Here is a 23,182-nt window from a genome sequence, read left to right on the forward strand (position 1 = left end):
TGCTAAATGACACCATCACCACTGCTCATTGGCTATTCCACATCGAATTAATTTAAAAGGGCACTGTGAATCCAGTCCGTCTCTCAAACCATCCACATTCTATTTTCTAGACCCACCGGTATGTTAAAGGGACAGTTGAGCTAAAAATGTCAATTCTGACATTCTCATTTTTTTCGTTCCAAATGTGTGTGACTTTCTTCCATCTATGGTGAAGCAGAAAAATATTTTTTAATTAATTGCTTCAACTGTGCAGTGAAAGTCCGGGAAGTCCAAAAAAACATTTGATCTAATTGAGGTTTTCATTGTTTAGACAAAAGAAAGAAGTCATACAGGTTTGGAATGACATGAGTTTTCAGTAAATGATGATATACAGTAATTCTCTATTTTGTGTGAATCTCTTTTAGGCCCAAGACATACTCAATGCAAGTACATGAACACAATGCTTCATTTCTCACATTATTGAGAAGTGAAATTCATCAAAGTTTGCAAGAGTTTAAAACACAACAAGGCTGTAGAAACGGACAAGTGAGTAGGTGAGTTTTCCTGCTAGCAATTTGTTAGCAATCACCTTATTCAAGACACGTAAAATCTTTAAAAAATAATCACTAGTGGGGAATAACTGTATTTTATGTTTTAGTACAAAACTCTTGAGCTTGTGTTAATCGCAGACCGTATTTCAGGCATTTAGCCAAAAACCCATTAAAAAAACAATTGAAATTCAAAAATCTTATGTTTAGGGCCAATTCCTGCAGCTCTCCCCTAGTAAAAAAGTTATGTTTAGTTATTGTATTTCAAACACATTTTCTATTTATTTTTCACAAGGGTTTGTTGCCTTCTTAAATACTGAGATTTGTTACTGCCACACTTAAAGGGATAGTTCACCCAACAATTCTGACATAATTTACTCAGCCTCCAAACAGTTGACGATAGCCATTGACTATTTGTTTTCCATACTGTGGAAGTCAGTGGTTACCTTCAACTGTTTGGTTACCAACATTCTTCAAAATATCATCTTTAGTGCTCAGCAGATGAAAGAAACTCATATAGGTTTGGAACAACTTAAGGGTTACTAAATGATGACAGAATTTTCATTTTTGGGTGAGCTACCCCTTTAAGAAACCAATCACTTCCAGTGTTAGCAACGCATTTGTTTGTGTACTTGCATTTAGTATGTTTCTTGCCCCAAATTGTTTGATCTGATTCCAGACATACACAGAGAAAGGCATTTAATCTCCTGCCATGTTAAAACGGTGCTTGACTTGCTAGTGCGCAAACTCATATGATAACTAGTTCACATATAGTCAGATGTGCTTGAATGCACCAGCATGGCTCTTTGAGTGCATGGTAAAGCTATGGATGGAGCCTTGATGAACAGCATCTGATCAGAGTAAATGATGGCCTGGTCTTTTTTTCTGAGCCTTTTCAGTATGATATTGCCTGCCCTTGACTCATGTCGAAGTGATATATGAGCATGTAAACTGACAGTATGTCTGCATAGTGCTTCATAAAAGGATGGTGTCTGTATTCAAGATACTATCTGACATGGCAGAGGACAAGATTTATGAATTTTCATCATCCAATCCCTGACCATGTGCAATCCTTCTGAACTGCCATTGCAAATTTTGTACCAGTTGTATTATGCGTATGACTGTCATGTAGCTATTAAGGTTGAACATTCAATAAAGTAGTTGAAAAGCACCAAATGTTAGGCGATCAAGCAGCTGATATTAGTGTGTGTTTGTGAGTTTACAGTGCTCACAAATTGAATGCACCAGCTGACCTTGCAAAACAGAAAGTGCCCTTGCGGTTTATCTGACCGTACGCTCAATATCTGACCAACTGCCCGAGCTTTACTTTAATAACCCAGTTATCTCATAATCCAGTCTGACCTGATATCTCAAAATCAAGCCGATCGCCTTCAAGTCCAACCCAGAAGTCAAAGGAACGACAACCTGACACCTCACGATCCAACATTTAAAAATACAAACACCAAAAAATATAGCATTTCCAAATAAACTCTCCATATGAAAAACAGACAATGAACAAAAGCGGTCCATGCCATGAAACCAAATGCATAGGCATCAAAAACAATGTGTTTTCTCAATGGAATTACTGCACATATTTCACCACACATTATAGATTATTTCCCCAGACACACAGATGAGTGCCAAATATAGAAACACCCCAAAAAAAGATATAAAATAAATAGAAATACCATTTCGAGTGTACTGTGTACTGTTTTCACTGAAAGATCTCTTTTCGAGAGTTCCTCTTTATAAAACCGCTAATCATATTTTATATTAAGACCATTATCTCCAATATAAAAATATCAAATATTAACAGCGATAGGAAACCAGGGAGTTTCGAGAATCCATCACTGTGCATTTCACTCAGTCCTGCTTCCTGTTAGCTGTCAATCAGTATTTGGACACACCCCCTTCAGTCTCCATGGCTGTAGTTCACTGGTCACTCTTTATATAGCAGTGTCCCAGAAGACAGTGGTTTGGGTGGAGTACGGAGGGGGCCCATATTTCTTGCCCCCATTGGTCTTCTTCCAGCTGGGCAGGATGGGCATGCTGTCCTGTTTGCACAAGGCTTTGTCTGAAGGTCTCTGTCTGGCTTTTATCTCCTTGCACAGGTGACGTTTCTTCTCGATCATCTCCATCATGGTGCTGTCCCCACATGCCCAGGGCATTGGGGGCATCTAATGGGTAGCAAGGGCGAGACAATGTTGGTGCATGCAGAGCTGCTTTTAATTTTGTAGCCCTTATATTTTTTTAAGGGTGAAGGCATTCACAGTGTTCTTTTAATAATAAACGATTTGTTTAATAATTAATGTCCTCTAATAGAGTCAGAGCAGTCTGAATGCATTGCCATTCAGTTTAATGCTCTCTCTCTCTCTCACACACACACACACACACACACACACACACACACACACACACACACACACACACACACACACACACACACACTTAATCATCTTAATCATGTACACACATATTAAATTGCCCATGCACCTGTACAAACACAAATTAAAACAATTGTATAGGCAACACAGATTCACTATAGCTCTGTTTCAATACCTAGTGAGCTGCCTACATAGGCAGCTGCCTTCTAAGACAGCATTCTAAATGTCATGTAACCAATAAGTGAGTGATTTGGGAACTCTCTATATGGGCAGCAAGTCTGTGTCATTCTAATATCACTTCTGTGAAGCATTTATATTTATCATTATTATGGGGTTATTATAGTTACTAAAACTATAAAAACAATTTTATTACTTAAAAGAAATGTTGTCTAATTTAAACATTTACTGATTTTATTTCAACTTTTCTCATATGCATTTAGTTTAACAGAGTAAAAAATTATTACATGATAAACTTGCCTTGGCAATTTAATGAAATCAGTTGAAGTAATAAAATGATTAAAACTGAAATAAAAATAAATGGATGTTTTTTTTATATATAAAAAATATTTAAAAAAAAAAAGAAAAAAAAAATGAATTACTAAAATAATTAAAACGTTAAAATTTAAAAATAAATGCTAAATTAATAAATACTATATTTGTGTATACATAATACTAAAATACTGTAACACAGATTTGAAATTACTTATAAGGATACATATAATGCAGCCTTAAACTTTGGCTGAAACATGGTTTTAGGAGGCAGCATAGTAAAGTTGCCTAAATAAAATTAGGTTTTGCCAACTAGGTTTTGTAACAGAGCACATACTGCAGACATGCACACGCACACATACACACATATACACATACAGTACACACACGTTTGTGCTTTTCAGAAAGGAAGCTGCAGACAGACACAGAAAGTATAGTGGACGCTGAGAAGGACAAAGAAATGATTTTGACAAGGTTTTATTTTTTGTTTTGTTGGGGTTAGTTTTATCCCTTGATTTTTAGGTTTATTTGGGTTAGTTCAATCACAGGCGCTAACAATCAAACACACAACTGGGGAGTGAGAGTAGATCAGACAGCATACTAAATGTGTTTTATGTCTTATTATGTTATAATATTCTCAGTGAGTAATTGTGTACGTCATGTCTGTTTTGTATGGTATATTACTGTGTTCCTATAAAAGAGTGGGTGTTTTCTCATCAGCTTTCGTCAGTTGTGATATAAAGAGTGTGTTTTGGTGAGTTTGTGTAGTGAGTTGTGTTTTTATATAACTGACTCCCCAGTCTCTGTGAAAGTGACTTTGACGTGGAAAACATAATCATTATTACAGGATTTTTGTACATAATACAATAGCTCTAAAAACCTGCTCAAATAAGGCCACACAGACAAACAGGAGAGAGCATTTGACTTGTGACACTGATATAAATGCCATGTCTGGATACATATATATATATACACACATCAAACAGCTGTTTTTGAGATTTCCCCGCTGAATAGAAAATGTGGAACTTTTTATTTAAAGTGGCACTTTACTTACAGCTCTTTCTTTTAAAGTAAACAAGTATTCAAAAGTTTGAGGTCAGTACGATTTTTGTTTTGAAATTAATTAATTGATACTTTTATTCCGCAAAGATAAGATTGATATTTCTTTTGAACTGTCTATTTATCAAAGAATCCTAAAATCAGCATATTAAAATGATTTCTGAAACATGACGGGACACTGAAGACTGCTGAAATTTCAGCTTTGCCATCACTGAAAAAAAAAGAAAATAATTTTCAAGCAGTTCCTAAGCTCCTGAGGCTATTTTAAGGAAACTGCCAATCATAATGTCAATATTTCAATCAATTTCAATCATATGGTGTATGCTTTGGATTGAGACTCTTTTAAGAATCAGCTTTTTTTTTCAGTTTCATGGCATTAACAGCTGTGTTTGATGTCTGTACATCTGAGAAACCCAACCACAACGTCTGAAACATTGTGATAGAGACCGAACAGATTGAGAATGCTGCGGGTCGAGAGTAAAGCTGTCCGCCGATGCTCTGAAGAGGTTCTCATTCAGATTCAGATCAGTTGAACCTTCTCTCAAGTGCTTAAACTGTCTGATGTATAAAACCCTGATTGTGGATCTCTTGGCATAAACCGGCAGAGGACAAATTAAATGTGAGAGCCTCTTCAGAAGCATGATGGGAAGGCAGCCTTGATCTGGACCAAACACAAACAACACACACATACGCATCTACATAGACAGACGATGAACACTGTGAGCACAAAAAGCAGCAGAGCAGCAGACAGAATAAGATTTACACGCAGCCGTGGGTTCAAAGGTCAAAGACATGATATTATTGCCGACAGACACCAAGACAGGAACCGAATTCCACACGCATGCCATCTCTCGCTCATTCTGAGGAATAAGGGGGTTGTACCTGGAACGGGGTCCCGCACGGATGGGCGGAGGTGTCAGAGGCATGTCTTTGGGGCGTTCCCACAGGGGACGGGACTCCTGATGTGGATGCAGAGCGTCCGAGTTTACACCCCGCTTTTGTTTCTAAAATGAAATAGAATATGTTTAATAAGTATCTAAAATTAACTAACAACCTTTTTTGTGTTTATAGATAGGACGCACCTCCGAGCATGGTGGTCGGGCTGATGGAGGAGCGGCCAAGCCGACTGGGCGTGGCTGTGGGCGTGGCTGATTGTCCTGTGGGCGTTTCCCAATCCTGTGATTTTGGAGAAGAGCTACGAAGGGCTCTGTCCCTGCTGTCACTTCTCCCTTTACTTTCACCTAAAAGAGAGAAAAAGAGGTAGAGATTTCAGTACACTGTATAAGTCTCTAGCTCTCTGTTATTATGAGAATGATTTTGCAATTTCATGTATGAGTGCTTTGATTTGTAATAGTGCTGCAATACATATATATCATCCCTAGGTGTCACAAAGGGGACAAAACATTTTAGAATACCACCCTATCTTATTGCTATTTCTGCAGTATACACTATGTATATTGTGCAAAGTGTGTTTAGAATGTCTGCATGCATGAAATAACTGAATAACATTTTTCAAAAATATGCAGTATACAACAACAGTTCAATTTTCAAATTGAAAAACCCGACATAATATCAACAGTAATTATTGTTTTATGTTAGATTTATTTGATCAGACTGCTAAAACATACTCTATAATATTAATAAAAATGTATATATTAAACATATAAAAAAATAAAGTTAAAAGTTTGAGTTCATAAAAGGACACCATTTGCTATATTAAACATGAAATAAATGCCAACAATGTAATGTAGCATGCTACTATTTAGATCAGTTCACATTCTATACTTACAAATATATATATATAATTAAACATAAATATGCAAGGTTTAACTTACAGTTGCTTGTGTAATAAACTTAGTATTGAATAAATATATTTAAAAAAAAAACAGAGAAGATGTTTACTTGTGGTCAAACTTGACATTTCTTTGTTTTTACCCTCCATTCTTTCCTCTTTCATACAGTCAATCCCTTTATCTTTGTATTTTTTCATTCCATCTCTCTCTTAATCCCTCTCCCCTCACAGGGGATCCATTAGCAGTCACATTCAGCACGTCTTTCACTGGCTCTGAAGACATTAGGGAAATTGCTTTACTAACAGATGAAAGCTTTTCAATTATTTCAGCTGGCAAGAGTATCTGAATGCGTGTCCATATCTTCCATATAGACGTGTGCTTAGCTATATCGTCTGACACTTATGGGCATAGGAATTGAAGATGACATCAGCATATGTCATCATTGTGTATGTGTATGTGTCTCGACGGAAGCCTTATGCTAATAAAAAGCATGAGCTACTTCAGTTCATTTCAGTTCAAGCAGCATTGCAATGAAGTTGCAAGGGTTGCGAAACAGAATCGTGCCATGCTGTTCCATAGCGACTGCATCTTAAATTCATTTTAGCATCTAATTCACTCCAGGAATAGGTATCTTTTCTACATACACACAGCACCTCTTTTTAAATCTGTGAATTGGATCTGTTAAAAAAAAGAAATTTTTTTTTTTTTATTGAGTCGTAAAGAACACATACAGAATCCACAACCAGTGTATATTATGTATATATTACAGTGTAGATTTTTGAATTATTGACTGTTATGGGTTGGTTCTTTTTAGTGAATCAAAAAACATAAAGTGTGACGTAACCAGTGTAGTCTAATTCCTAAATGAATGACTCTTACAAGATGGTTCTTTTTATTGAATCAAACACATACTGTACAATGCAAACAATGTAGTCAGACTGATCAAATGATTCTTACTAGCCGGTTCTTTTTCGTGAATCATAAACATACAGTACAGAAGTCCAACTCCCGAATGAATGACAAGTCAGTTATTTTTAGTGAACCATATACATGCAGTATACCAGTGTGGTCCGATTCCTGAATTAATTACTCTTATGAGTCAGTTCTTTTTCATGAATCATAAACATACAGCATGGCACAACCAGAGTCGTCTGACTGCTGAATGAATTAAAGTTATGACCCACTACATTTGCTACATTTGCTGTAAAAATGTACCAATATTCTTATTAAAAAAATAAATAAAAATAGTGTCTCTTAACTTATTTTGCATTCTGGTTTCACATTAGCTCCACGGAAACCTTATTTACCATACTTTATCTCTCTGGTAACACACACACACACACACTGTCTGGCCACGTCTGTTGAAATCCCATTAGTCTGTGGTGTCCTGCTCCATTAGTCTACATTTAATTAGTGTCCACTGTCATTAGCGTTGGCCGCTAATGCTAAGACTGCGGCAAATTTATCATATTTACTTATTAACATGCACACAGTCAATGCCTGGATATAGTCTGTCTCTGTGTGTGTGTGTGTGTGAATGTGATTCCATTAGCAGAGGGAATTTTAGCCGCATGTTGGCAGGAATGTGTTCTTGTCAGTGTTCACAGGGTCAGGGTCTTGTAGGGGTGTTCTACTAGGCTTTTCAGCAAACAGCAGCTAACGTAGAAACATGTGCTCCTCATCCAGTTAGAGTGAAATGCCATGCCAAATATCCTTTGGCACTCAGAGGTAATGGACACAGGCGACACCACTGAAACAAGAATAAAAGACACAGCAGGAGCCAAACAAGATAAATTTTAGTTTATAGTTTATCTCCAGGGTCAGCTCTCGTTTAGGGATCTAGAGATCAACCTCTTCTAGCGATTTGTTTGTAATTACAACTAAGAGTTTTCTTAGCTTAAGGGATTTGTTGCAATCAGGAGAAACAGATTCAGTTTCAAACACAGGGTAAAAAAAAAAAAAAAAAAATTTTCACCTTGATATTTTTGCGCGGATGTATGCCTAGCCGAATCTGTAGGGGGCGAGAATGAGTCTTTAAACCTGTGTGTATGCCTACTGTACTGTGAAATTACCACATCAAACGTGACGCGCTAACATGGATGCAGCTAAGATGCCGCCGGGTTTGCTTCAGGGAATGTTTTTTTTTTTTTTAAAGAAGCTTCCCAATGGAAACCTTGACAAGACGCACGCCTGTTACACACATACTCCGTCTGCAGTGCGTATGCAGTCCGTGTGGGTTTCGTATGTGGTGCTGAAGCATCACAGACTCATACTCATTTTGCTTTCACACAGGACGCATTTGCAGTCCGCTACTCGGTACATGAACGATCGCTGCACTGCTGCAGATGCAACGCTATTGGAACGCAACTGGAATCCGTTAACATGGGTGCGTAAAAAAAATACGCACTGCAGACGGATTATGTGTGAAACAGGCGTAAGGTCGTTTGCACCTTGTGCCATGTGGAATTCGTTTATAGCTTTCTCAAGCAGTTTGTGATGCATTTTGGAAACAGGAAATGAGCCCCTGGTCTAATGCACTACCTGTTTTGAGAAACCCGTTCTCAAAGACTTAACGTTATTTTTAGTCATTGTTTTATTTGGGTAACACGCATATTCTGAATGCCTTCGGCAGAGTTCAAATGAGCCATTTTAATCTAGATTAATTCCAAGATTACAGTGAGATTAATCTAGATAAAAAAAAAATTATCTATGCCCACCACTAATATATATATATATAATATATATATATACTATATACTATATATATATAGTGATGTCATAGAAAAGTTATGGAAATCTATGCTGCCATAAAGATTAGAGATTAGATGGAATAGAAAACAGAGAGGCGCTTTGAAACTGCCAAAATGAAATTGTCATAATGGAAACTATAACACTATATGTAAGTATTTTGTTGCACTGGAGTCAGTCTGTCTCCGTTTAATGGCATATTCTTGGAAGGTCCTGATCAGAATTTCTTCTCAATCATATTCTCTGTTCTCAGCCTGACAGCTAACCTGATCTGCCATTATGGTCATGTTACTCAGATCAGCTCTCTGTGTCACAGCAGGGCACAATGTAAGCACTTCTGTGCCTCTAAATTATGCTAATATATGCCATCCTCAGAGCCATAATGATGAGGAAATATATTAAATGCATAGGATCATTATTAGTATATGCTAATGTAACCTTAAAGTATGTGAAATTACTCAGACACTTAATTTTAGAAACTATTAAGCTTTTCAATGCTTCAGAAAAAGCACTATTACATTTAAATACAGCTGCATACATTAAGGCATAGCAGGAGACTGCTGTTAAGTATGACACCACATGGACCTGTTTTGTTGTGTTTTCTTCACCCATGTGCTCTGTTTGACCTAGTTTCTGTCTCAGTTTGATTATGTCACTTGGTTCAGGTGTGTCTGGTTAATTATTTTATATTGCTCCACTATATTAGTTGTGTTCTGTTCTCTGTTTGTCATCAGGTCTATTATGTCTCTATGTGTGATCTTGCCTGTCCGTCCTGTGTTTGCCCTATTGTGGATTATTAAAGACTATTTGCATTGTTCATCATCTTCTTTGTGCATTTCATTCACTGTTGCTGGGACATGAAGCTATTTATGGGCACTGTAGGGCATGATAAAAACAAACTCATATCACATTTAAATAAGACTGATCTTTAAGACAGATTAATGCACAAACACTATTGCGTGCCACTTGACACTGGCATGTATTCAGACTCTGTATGACTTTCTGGCGCCGAATGGTGTCATACTGAGTTGAAGTAGAATTCCCTAACAGGATTTGGACAGGGATAACTGCCTGAAGAGCTCAGTCATTGATTGTTTTATCCCTAAATGGGTGGATCAGAAAATACCCATTTACAGCCCAAGCGTGTAGTTTAAGTAAGAGTGACCTTCACTCAGTATGGGATGTGTAGAGAAGGTGGTTTATTCAATCCATGACGCCCCATACAACATCTGTAATATCAAATAATCCGATTATTTTAATAGTGAACAGGCACTGCCATAGACATCTAGGCTGATATTATCAGTAATTGTTTTTATATTATGGCTGATAGAACAGCTGATATTGATCTACAATGATCAAAAGATCCTAAGTCTTTATAATCGTAAAAAAAATCTCATTATTTCATTATTTATCTTATTGCGATTTTTTATTTTTTTTGGCATAGAAACAAAGGGCTTTTTAAATAATGTAAAATAGGACATATATATATATATATATATATATATATATATATATACACAGACATAATGCATATAAAGAAATTAATACTTTTATTCAGCAAGGACACATTAAATTGATTAAAAGTGACAGCAAATACATTTAGAATATTAGAAAAAAAATCTGTTTCCAATAAATGATGTCCATTTGTACTTCCAATTAGAATCCTAAAAATGTTTACATTATAAAAGAAAAAAAAAATGTTCAACAATAATAAATGAAAATAAGCATGATTCAAATCAGCATATTAGAATGATTTCTGAAAGATTATGTGACACCGAAGACTGAAATGCCTGCTGAAAAATCAGCTTTGTCATCACAGGAATAAATGATTCTTTAATTTATTAAAATATATTACAATATATTAAAAATATTCTGTAATAATATAGCATTTGCAAGGTTTGCGGACTGCTGACTGGAACCGGAAGGAGTTACCCGGAAGCGTTTGGCGATAGTGTGCGCGCTAGTGTCATAATAAAAGTCACCGTTGGTGTTTGTAAAGATTACATTTTGTTTTATTATTAAAAACTTGTCAGCAGTCCATCCGACCCCTTGTCCTCTTCCTTTCCTCCTATGAACGTGTGTGTGTGTTTGTGTGTATTTGGGGTTCAACATTAAAGCCTTGACTCATTAATCTGAAGTGTTTCAGAATGAATCCATCACAATTTTAATAAAGATTTGAAAGGCTCATGAGGAAGGCACTCAACTACCCTCGCAATGCAACAATCTGGCAAACTTCACATTTGATGTGAAGAGGCTCTGTTTAGGTGGGAGAATCTGGGCTTCACACACTGTAAGCATGTTGAACGGTCTGTGCGTAGGTTGATCGCTCAATTTTTAATCTGTGAACGGGCTCAAACACACACTTGCACACCGACACACCTGGGGTGATGGAAGTGGACCGTGGAAATAGGTCATGAAAGCCATCTCTCCTCCACACATGAGAAAAAATAATAGTCTGGAAAAAAGTCCTTAGCTGCAGCTCTCAAGATGATTACACGCGCTCTTTAAACCCAATCAGGCTTTGCTGTATGAGACAACATCCTTCACTTTGAAGTTGTAACTGAGACGGCTACCAATCGCCCCCAGATATCTCACAGTTAACCCTTCAATTACAGTATTTGCTGGGTTTAACATTTTTGGATCTAATTCATTTAAACTCTTAATATTTTTTCTAGATTGCTTATTTTGTACTTGCACTTATATTAATATTTATTTATTTATTTGTTTATTTGTCAGGGACAATGCAAAAGAGAAACATTGTAACAGGTTACAATAACTTGGACCGATGTGTTGCATATAGGGTTTCTAGCTGAAGCTAATTTGCAACCCCTGTCCCTGGTAATAATAGGCTATTATTTTCTTGTATTTTCACATATAACAGTTTCATGGACATGGACATATTTCAGACAGTATTTGTGGCTTAAAAAAAATTCACAATTTAATACAAATAATTTCAATTAAATAAAAGTTATTGAGGCACAAAGCTTAAAATGAACTATTATATTATTATATTATTCTTCTGTTAAAAATGTGTGTGTTATTTGAGCTGTAATGGTTTTATCATAACTTGTACAATTATTTTAGGGTTCATGGTGTGTTGTCCAGTTTTACTACTTCATTGTGATGACATAATTTTATACAGAAAGGTTAGTAAGTGATTTTTTTTTTCATCAGAAAAATCATGTTAACATCCATATTGTTTACGTCATGTGGCTATACATTTGAAACTGAGTATTTTAACATTAACAGCTTGGCTTTATTCACTTCTACTGTAAGTGTCTCACTGTAGCCCAGATAAATTTTTTTTTTTTTTTAACATATTTATGTTTTTTTTTTAATTAATTTATTTTTTAAATAACGGACAAGTTGAAATAATTTTTTTTTAAATCCTCCTTATGGAAAAAGTAATTTCAAAATTTGAGAAATGCACAATCAAATATCCTACTAGACCATGTACCATTTAGTGACCAATGCATATAACTTAACTAAAAAAACTAAAATAACTAAAAAAAAAATTTAGTATTTTAATTATTTATAAAAACCTGTCAACAGTTTGGGTTCAGATTTTTTTTTTTAAGGAAAATATTTTAATTTAATCTAAATTTAACTCTTATCTAATAAAATATTATATAAAATATTTTGAATCTTCTATAACTGATTTCAACATTAATAATAGTAAGAAATGTTTCTTGAGAAGCAAATCAGCCTTGAAATCAAATGATTTCTGAAGGATCATGTGACTGAAGTCTAGAGGCTAAAAATTCATCTGTCATCACAGGAATAAATTGCATTTTAAAAATATATTAAAATAAAAACAGTTATTTTAAATGGTAGTCATAATTACCAATACTACTATTACTGTATTTTGATTAAATAAATGTAGCTTTGATGAGCATACAAGACTTATTGACAAACTTTGTATTTGTTTACATAAGTTCAGCTATAAAAATTTTTACTTACCATCCGCTGACTCCTTACTCTTGCGGCTTCCAGAACCTTTCTTCAACATGTTACGTCCGGAAGAGAACAAGTTGCTGAGCTCATCCAAAGGACTGGTTGGCGTACGACTGCCTCGACCTCCCGACCCTGAGCTTGAGCCTGACGCAGTGGAGACGTTTTGCATGGACCCTCCGTGCACACTGGAGGAATTCGAGAGCCGCCCGCTCTCACGTGATCCATGCTGAAATCCAGATGCACTGCGAGGAATCGTCCCGGTCATGAGAGCGTCATACGGCGGGGGGCGCTTCAGGGTGAGTGGCGTTAATGCACGACCCATACTGACAGGGGACGGGCAGGCGGAGTGGCTCCTTGGGTAGCCATGCGCGGCAGATGACCCACCGCTTTTATACAGCGCAGATGGCAGGGGTGGAGCAGAGGACCGTCCTGATGCTGTGATTGTTTGTTGCTCCTTAGTCTCTGCTGATTTCTTCTTATGATGATGATGATGATGATGATGGTGGTGGTGTTTACCAGACACCTGCTGTGGCTCCAGTTGTGGTCCAGGGTCGGCGCTAGTTGGGGATGCACCAGGTTTCCCATACCCGACCTTCTCCAACATGGGCAGTTTGGTGACATCCAATGGAGTAAGAGGGGATTCGTCAGAGTTGGGGGAACATTGGGCTGGTGCAGGTGGGAATACTAGTAGAGGAGGCCGATGGGAAAGCAGATTCGGGAATGGGGAGGGAATGTCACACAGCGAACCACGTGGAGTGGTGGGTCGTGTAAGTTCGACTTCTGGCACCATAGTAGTGGGACACTGCTCCCATCGCGACTGAGCATGGTCTAAAGATGAAGGTAAATCATCGAAGGCAGGATATTTCATCTCCTCGTACACACTTTCACCTTGGTCATCCTCTTCATCACCATTAGCGCCGGCAATTCGACTGAAGTCTCGTAAGATGTTCCCCACCATCTCTATATAAACAGGCTCCGTCTCATCGTCGGTGTCAGGGGCGGGGCTTTGATTTTGTGATGCAGACTTCTTTTTGTGTTGCCGCGGCAGAGAGGCGGACTTAGTCTTGCTGCCATGGTTTTGGATGTAAGACTCGTCAAAGGATGTGCTGAGTTGGGTGTTGGGGTTACGTTTGGGTTTGGGTGGAGGCATGCGGCGGTACTCCTCACTGCAGGGGCGGGATTTAGATGCTGTGGGCAAGAGAATAGAAATGTTTAGGATTTCTTTTAGCACTGTATGGAATTCAACAGTACATCTAATTTAGATTAAATAGTAGGGGTGGACGATATGACCAAAATCTTATATTACGATATGAGTACTTTTTTTTTTTTTTTTTTGCTTTAAATAAGGCCTTTATGACATCAACATTTTTGATTCCATAGAAATGTGATAATTCTTGTCACCAGTGTCAATATCTAAAAACTAATACTAGCCTAAATGAAAAAAAAGCTCACTGAAGACAAGTAAACAGCCAGCGATTCAATAAGAATAAAAAGCTAATTAACTAAGCAATAGGACAGAACATACAGTAGAACAAATAAATAAGAAATTATACATAGCTTGTTTAAATAATCAAATGTATAAATACACTGCATAGTCTTGACCTAAATTGCTGTGATTATGAGGATATTTTCAAATACACGCATTTTGACACATACAAGTGTGGTTTAAACCGTTCAAGGCCTATAAAGCGTTAAAATTTTTTAGTTCAATACACCCATAGTCTATAAGCACCATCTTCATACGTCTCTCTGACAGCATGCACATATAGCAGAATTAGTTCTCTTTCACTGCTGATCATTTGTTTTTGTTTATAAAACCGCAATGCTTAAAAACGTGTGCAAATGATACAATTTAGTGACCATGTAGCACATCAACTTCACGTGACCTTGTTACTGCGATAGAGACGATAGTTGAATATCTCAACTGGTTAACAAATTTCATCCGGTTAATTGTGCCTACCGTTATATTGCCCACCACAAGTTGTACAGCATAGCAGTAAAGTATTACAGTATTGCAAGGTGTTATCAGAGTGTCATGACATATGTTAGCAGGAAATATTAGCAGTGCTAAGCCTTGGCAGAAGGGTAGCCCAGTCAGCTTCTATTATTTTTAATGTCATTGCTAACCCACAAAAATATATGGGGCTGCACAGGGCCATTACTAGTCTATTGTGCATGTGATCATCTTTGATGCCTCACATTTTATTCGTTCTGCTCGCATCACATCCCACCATTGCCCTCTCAGTACAGTCACTAATCCTGAATGTGTGCGGTTATGAAGTAAGTTAATAGGCTTCTCCAAGGACTTTTTAGAGAGAATAGAGTTTAACACTCTGCTTGAGACAGGATTAATTATACACAGTTGAGCTACCAGTGCTGAGAAAGGAGGAAAGCAGTCCATGCTCGGTGTGTGTGTGCAGCTGTGTTCTCATTTAAAGGGTCTCTACGCACTGAGTAGGGCATATCTGTAGAAGTTGTCTTTTTTGGGTATAATAAGATATATATGTGTATGTTTTGGATATAACACAGATGCAAAAGCCTCTTAGTGCCGTCTGAAATTGTCATCTAAAATGAGCTTTTTTATCAGGCTCCTATGTTTAGGTTCAGTAATTGTACTCTAATGGCACAGTATAGGTCCTTTTCTATGCAATTAAACTGACATAATGGAACATAAATATAGAAGCCAGGTTAAAAAGGCTCATTTTGGAAGAAAATGTCAACAAACACACACACACACAGTTGTACACACACTCCATAAGTTTACATACCCCTTGCAGAATGTGAAATATTTTAATAATTGAAACAAAATTGTTATTTATTATTTAGTACTGTCCTGAATAAGCTATTTCACAGAACAATTATCTGAGAATTGAGTGACTCATGCATAACTTTTTCAAAAGGTGACAAAAGGCCACATAATGCGTTAAGAGACGGTGGGTGTGAACTTTTTAAACTGGATAATCAGGGGAAATTGTACTTATTTTGTCTTCTGGGAAACATGTAAGTATTTATGTAGCTTCTGAAGTCCAGTACTAAATAAAAAAATATGATGGTTAAACAAAATGAGAAGAATTTACACATCATCATCCTGTTCAAAAGTTTACACCACCACCTCTTAATGCATGTATAATGAAACAACATACAGAACTACCAAATTTTGCTATGAGTTTGATTGCATTATAATAATTGCTGTTAATAGTGTTCGTTGTCTGTTTGATTATGTCTTTAATTGAGTTTTCCATACATTTCTGCCATATGTACATAAACTGAGTTACCACTGATAAGCTATATAAAGGCTATATATACATAAATTAGATGGGTTAATGCCTGATGCAGTTTAATATCAAAATAAATGTGGTTTATTTATGATATATGTGTAGTATTTACATGGTGTTGATAAATTGCCTTTCCACTTCCTGTGAAATGATACATAACGATATACACTTATTTCTTATGCTGTATACCCTGTGAAGTTCACTTTGCGTTATCGACAATTGGAACGTACCCTGAGTGCACTTCTGCCAGTAACTGGTGATGTCAGCTAGAGAGCTAAGCTTTGTGGGAAGAGTTCATGGAATAATCAAACAGGCAGTTTCCTACACACACTGGAGGGCGGAGAGAAAGAGCTAGAGTAGAGAAAACTAGGTCATTTTAACTTCATGAATGAATTTCATCCTGACTAATCATCTCAGCGGAAAGCAACTGTTTCAGTCCCCCATCTCCCCCCACCCCCACCCTTGTTTACTCACTCGCTCATTCTCCATCTTTCCGTCATTTCTCAGCTGGCTCAGTGAAGGGCAGCTTGACTGACCCTGACCAACGGCACAGCAGTGTGTGTGTGTTTGTATTCGTGTCTTGTAGTGTGTCTCTTGCCAACAACAAGTGCAAGTAATAGTTAATGGGGCAGCATGGGATGTATGCTAATTTTTAATCTCCTGTAATGCTGGCTGAAGCTATAATTACGTTATTCTCTAGAGACTCTAGATCCTGTGTGTGTGTTTGTGTGTGTGTTGGGGGGGTCATGTTATGTAAAGGACATGACAGGGGTTTATATCAGCTTTGTAGTGGAACTCTGTGATACACAGATGGAAAGTCAGCAAGAATGACAAAATGATTTCACTTATCAATCAGAAAAAGACTCAGAGAGAACACAAATAACAGAACGAGGACAGTGACTTGAATTTTCTCAGCAAATTTACACACACACACACACACACAAACTTGTACACCTTCTAAGAACCACCTATGTATTTCTGTTATTTAAAAATTTAGTTGAACATAATTTCTTGCCCCTAACTCTAAATGTGCATTCACACTAAAGAATAAAATATAAAGCTGTTAAATGTGTGTAAATGAAAAATACTTTGGCACATAAGCTAAAAAAAATGTACGAAATTAATATGCAGTTGTAAGGTATGAAGTAATACTGTGAAATATAAAGTTGCATTATTTTTTTATTTTTTTAGTCAGAGGCTGAAATGTATTACCATGCTTTATTGATTTGTTCCCTCATTTAAAGTGAATGGTGGCCATGATTTACTAAAATAATAATAAATGACCACGAATATAATATAATATAATATAATATAATATAATATAATATAATATAATATAATATAATATAATATAATATAATATAATATAATATAATATAATATAATATAATATGAACACAAAACACAGAAATATGAATCCATATTGTTTAGCATATAGTTAGGGTCTCTTCATGGTTGGTGCCAGTGTGTGTGTGTGTGTGTGTGTGTATGTTTGTGTGTGTGTGTGAGTGAGTGTGTTGTAAGTGAATTTGATGACTGTGACACGAGAAAATATAGGGCACTGTGTTCTAGAAGACAGCAGGTGCATGATGTACCTTCCTCTCACAACACATCCATCTCTCTCTCTCTCTCTCTCTCTCTCTCTCTCTCTAAAGCAAAAGCAGTCTTATATTTTGTTTCCCATCAGAGGATGTAGCAAATGCTGGATCTGTTATCTAGTATTACACTGCTGATTTAATACAGATGTTTATCTGTGCTTGTATGAGTAGGATAATGCATTTATATTGATTTCCCTCTAAATTAGAGGTGAAATAGTCCCCGCCAATGAGATATACAGCACAGATATATGCCACATGTCATTAAGTTTAATATGATGCTGTTTAAAGAACGCTGTCCATGATTTATTGAGGTTTGCATGTATGTCAGTAGCTCTCTCTCTATATATAGGACATACATGTTCTCTTGACAGCAGGTCAGCACAGAAGATAATGCACACTAACATACTGTACACATGCAAGCTGTCACATATGCTTAAATAGATCACAGGGATCAGATGAAGGAAGAAAGAGGTTTGCTATGTTATTTAAATATGGTACTAGAGCATTTCCAGATTTTTTTGGACATGTGCCATAGTAATTCCATGGAACTCATATTTTTGAAGTACCATGTAAATATGGTAATCAATTAATACGATGATATATATTAAATATATATCGGGGGAAGTCGTGGCCTAATGGTTAGAGAGTTGGAATTGCAATCGAAAGGTTGTAATTTCGAGTCTCGGGCCGGCAGGAATTGTAGGTGGGGGGAGTGCATGTACAGTGCTGTCTCCACCCTCAATACCACGACTTAGGTGCCCTTGAGCAAGGCACCGAACCCCCAAATGCTCCCCGGGTGCCGCAGCATAAATTGCTGCCCGCTGTGTGTGTGCCCACACTTCGGATGGGTTAAATGCAGAGCACGTTTAGTTTTATGGGTCACCATACTTGGCTGAATTTCATGTCACTTTCACTTTTTATTAAAATACTAGTTTTACCATCTGATACTATCCTATACTTTGGTATCAAAACAGTAAGAGGAATCATGGAGGAAATGTACTTAGAGTAACCATAGTATTACAATATTTTTGTACCATGGTTATTATTACATATTATTTGCACATTTAACATAGTAACTCCATTGTATTCTTTGAAGTACCTACATATCATTGTATATGGACAAGGTAGTCAATCAGTACTATGGTAAATATCAAAGTACCATGGTACCAACACAATAAAAGCAGAAAAGGAACGTTGGAGAAGAAATTTTATATAATGTGATTTCTGGATGTGTTGTTGTAATGCCATGGTTTTTACTGAATTGAAGAACCTTTTATGTTAAAATAGCATGTTTTTGAATATGAAAATCATTAAGTACTATGGCATTTATTAAAGTGAAGTGAAATAAGTGAAAGTGACATTCAGCCAAGTATGGTGACCCATACTCAGAATTTGTGCTCTGCATTTAACCCATCCGAAGTGCACACACACAGAGCAGTGAACACACACACACACTGTGAACACACACCCAGAGCAGTGGGCAGCCATTTATGCTGCGGCGCCCGGGGAGCAGTTGGGGGTTCGATGCCTTGCTCAAGGGCACCTAAGTCGTGGTATTGAAGGTGGAGAGAGAACTGTACATGCACTCCCCTCACCCACAATTCCTGCCAGCCCGGGACTCGAACTCACAACCTTTCGATTGGGAGTCCGATTCTCTAACCATTAGGCCACAACTTCCCTTAAAGTATCGTATATAAAGTATTATATAAAGTATGGTTTTATCATCTAATACTATCACTGTATCATGGTACTAGCATAGTTTTTTTGTAAGAGGAGTCATATGGATTAGAAAATCAAAAGTAGAGTAATGTGATGTTACCATGGTTTTGGACATTTGCCATGGAAACTGCACAGTATACTTTGAAGTACCTTGTAAATATCAAGGTAACTGAGCATTGTAGTCAATCAGTACAATGTTGTAAAGGGGTGGTTTACTGGGTTTTTTTCTAGGCTTGATTGTGTTCATGGAGTGCAGTCTAATATGTGTTCATGCTTCGTTTTTAAAAAAATGCATAATTTTTCACATAATTTACATTTATTCCACACCGATCTATCCCTTCTCTGACAAATCCTTCGATTTATTTCCTGTTATTACAAAGCTCCTCCCTCAGAAATACGCGATGGGCTGAGATTGGTCAGCTGGCTCAGTGTGTTGTGATTCGCTAAACCACCTTGAGCGCATCTGAACATCCCGCCCCTCTCAAGCTCAGAATGTTCTCGGTTGTATTGTAAATAGTGACGTCCTCTATATTGCTTATCAATTTGAGCCCGATTGAGACCCAGAGAATATTAATGAAGAGGATCGCGCAGAACCTGTGCAAGCACGGCTCTTAACAGTATGTTTGTTTGTTGTTGTCTTATACTTTTAGATACACTGTTGTTTGTGAATGTTACTGCTTCTGTTAGGTTTTATTCTGATAAAAGGTTTAATACAGCACAGCAACCATACACGCGTCCATGTATAACGCTTCTCATTGCTTTGTGAGAATAAGTGGAGCAGTTTGTTGGAGATCTGACAATCTGAATGAGACAGAGAGAGAGAGAGAGAGAGAGAAATGCAGAGCAGGGCAACGCGAGGAACAGGATTGAGAACCGCTGCTTTAGAACATTGGTTTTGAAACTTGTGAATCCATTAGAAGACAGAATCGTGATTCATATATGCACAGATTTTTATGTGCACCCCTAGTTTTCTCTTCCTCTTCTATGAAGCAGTGCAGCATGGCCTCGCCCACTTTGTTGCGTGTTCCTGGGGGCGGGGTTTATCTGGGTTTGTGATGTAACGGACCTGGGAAGAAGCTCATTGTAGTCCCTCTCCAGCCGTTTTTGTAGGCATTAAACTGCCAGAATTTTAAAAGATATCTCCGTTTGCATTGCGCTGCAACTTTGCAGATATTATTTATGCTCTAAACAACAACATTACAAACTAACTAATGTTAATAAAGTGAAATCGCAATCAACCACCCCTTTAACCATCTGATACTATCTTTGTACCATGAAGAGTAAGAGTAGAAAGAGAATTGTTTCTATAACATGAATTGAAAAATAAAGAAGGCTAGAAGAAAAAGTGGGCAAGTCTGTGAGAAAGGGAGTGCATAAACAAGTGAGATAAAAGACAGGATTGTAATGAGGAGAACAAGAAAGGGTGCCAAACTGGGGTGGGAAATGAAGGCACAAGAGTAAAGGAGGGATGAGAGATGGGGGGAAGTGTATGTAGCACGGAGCCTGAGGGAGAATGAGACAGAAGAGAAGGAGGAGAGATGTTGAGCTCTTTGAGGCTCCTCTGGAGGAATCATCTGTGGCCTTGGTGTGGTGAAAATGCCACAGAGCCTCAGGCTAAGTGAGTCAAACAGTATAGATCATTACTCTGACATCAAGATCCTATATGATTTTAAGAATATGCTCTGGTTATAATCTGAAAGTGGTTTATATGTTTGAAGGGGTAGGGTATTATTTGAGAACCAAATTAAATTACTGAATGTATACTTTTATTCCGCAATTGCTTGCATTAAATTGATTTTTAAAAAAGGAAGAAAAAAAGACATTTATTATGTAAAAAAATTATATTTCAGTGCTGGAACTTTATATTCATTATATATTCCTGAAAATGTATGGTTTCCACAAAAATATTTAGCAGCACCACTGCTTTTAAGATTGATAATTATAAGAAAGTTTCTTGAGCAGCATATCAGCATATTAGAATGATTTCTGAAGGATAATGTGACACTGAAGAATGGAGTAATGATGCTGAAAATGCAGTGTTGCTATTACAGGAATAAATGATATTTTAAAATATAAATTCAATTAGAATGTTTTTTTTGACTCGAGTAGAAAATGTGTAGAAAATGAGGTTGCATGTGTTTGAGATAGAATATACTAAAAGGACTGATGTGCTGTATATAGTACAGTGAAGTTGGCTGCGTTTCAAATTTCACTGCAAAGAGCCAGTTGATGTTTTTAGGGTTAATGTACACTAAATGAGGATGCGAACATTGAAAAATGAGGTCAAGTGTTGGAGTGGGGTTAGGTATGTTGTAATGTGTGCTTCTGCTTTGGATTTGAAAAAAAAAAAGCACTTTGAATGAGCTCAGCTCTCTGAGTGGGATCAGTAAAGATCAAGTTAAGGGTTAAAGGAAGGCTAATGTGTGTGGAAATGAGTGTGTGTGTGTGTGTGTGTGTGTGGAATAGTGAAGTTCTCTGAGGCATTTGTTCACTGTATAATATAAAACAGCCTAGAGCAGCACATTTGTCTGTTTAGGCTTGCAATAGAACAAAAAAAGATATAAACCTCCATTAAAGGTACAAAAGCAACGTAAAGATTTAGTCGCATATGCAAGTGATTTACTCGCAATGTAGAGGGTTGAAAAGCTAAAAGGTGCATCTAATGTACCTATAAAATGTACATATTAATACCTTTTGAAAGAGATCCGTCCCAGTGATAGAAATCTTTTTTTTTTTTGTGAAAGTATTTGTTTCAGCTTTAACTCAAACTGTGTTTGCATCTTTGTAAGCATGTTGTTAATGTGAATCATGACTCAAGTCTCCAGCTTGTCGACCTTGTAGCTCTGAACTTGTTCATAAGAGGCATCATCTGTGTTTCGGTTAATTCTGTCTGAAGCTGTCACCACCAGTAAAACACTTAGGCCGAGAATGTTGCCCATGGCAACGGTTGCCCCATTCATAATGACACTGCAGCCAGCAGGCGACCAATCAGAGTGCTTTTGCTGGCTCAGGGTGACCAGTCAGAGGAGGACAGAGAGTTGATGTCACCTGTTCCTAGAAAGATTCTTGAGTATATTTACAGGTGTCTGTGAAAGTCAATATATGTCTGGTGACCTTTCATCTGTGCGCATTTTCAGTTATTTAAAATGACAGCACTGTCTGACACTGACTCATTAGAGTCTGCAGTGCTGCTGTTAAGTGTTCTTCTCAAAGCAGGTCAGTCCACTCGATGGCCACCTTTGTAATGCTATTTCCCACCTCAGGCAGAGCCATAACAAACTGTCATAATCAAACAGTCATAAGACATAGGGAGCACTTATTCAGAGTTAAAACAACATATATTCAGAGTTTTGAGAGAAAATTTGAACTGTTTATTTTGTGAATAAATTGGCCGTAGGTAAATGCAGTTTTCTTAATTGAGTTAAGGTATATTCAGTTAAATATTTTCTAAAATATTTAGAGATTTTTTTTTTTCGAACTCCTTTCCAAAACAGAAACCTTTTTTTTATAATATTTTGAAAGAGGCCTTAACATAAAGCAAAAAGCGAGTCTATTTTTACCTCAGTCACCAAGTTGAATGATTTCTTGGTTTCATCCTGAACAGTGCATTTCTTTGTTTTGGATGCTTGCATGTTT

The 23,182-nt window shown here is 37.0% G+C and overlaps 1 protein-coding gene across 3 annotated transcripts in view; it reads right to left on the reverse strand.

Annotated features, from left to right (window-relative positions):
- Positions 1-484: 484 nt before the first annotated feature.
- The window catches only part of nyap2a (neuronal tyrosine-phosphorylated phosphoinositide-3-kinase adaptor 2a), a 35,379-nt gene continuing 12,681 nt past the window's right edge, over positions 485-23,182 (reverse strand). For all 3 annotated transcript variants that reach the window (XM_059514010.1, XM_059514008.1, XM_059514009.1), the window contains exons 4-7: positions 12,961-14,142; positions 5,542-5,700; positions 5,342-5,463; positions 485-2,704 (exon numbers count right to left, since the gene is read on the reverse strand). In XM_059514010.1, the coding sequence (XP_059369993.1) occupies positions 2,474-2,704; positions 5,342-5,463; positions 5,542-5,700; positions 12,961-14,142 (1,694 nt within the window). In that variant the 3' untranslated portion in view covers positions 485-2,473. The remainder of the gene's footprint in view (positions 2,705-5,341; positions 5,464-5,541; positions 5,701-12,960; positions 14,143-23,182) is intronic.

Source organism: Carassius carassius, chromosome 28 (assembly GCF_963082965.1).
Source record: "Carassius carassius chromosome 28, fCarCar2.1, whole genome shotgun sequence".
Taxonomy (NCBI): Eukaryota; Metazoa; Chordata; class Actinopteri; order Cypriniformes; family Cyprinidae; genus Carassius; species Carassius carassius.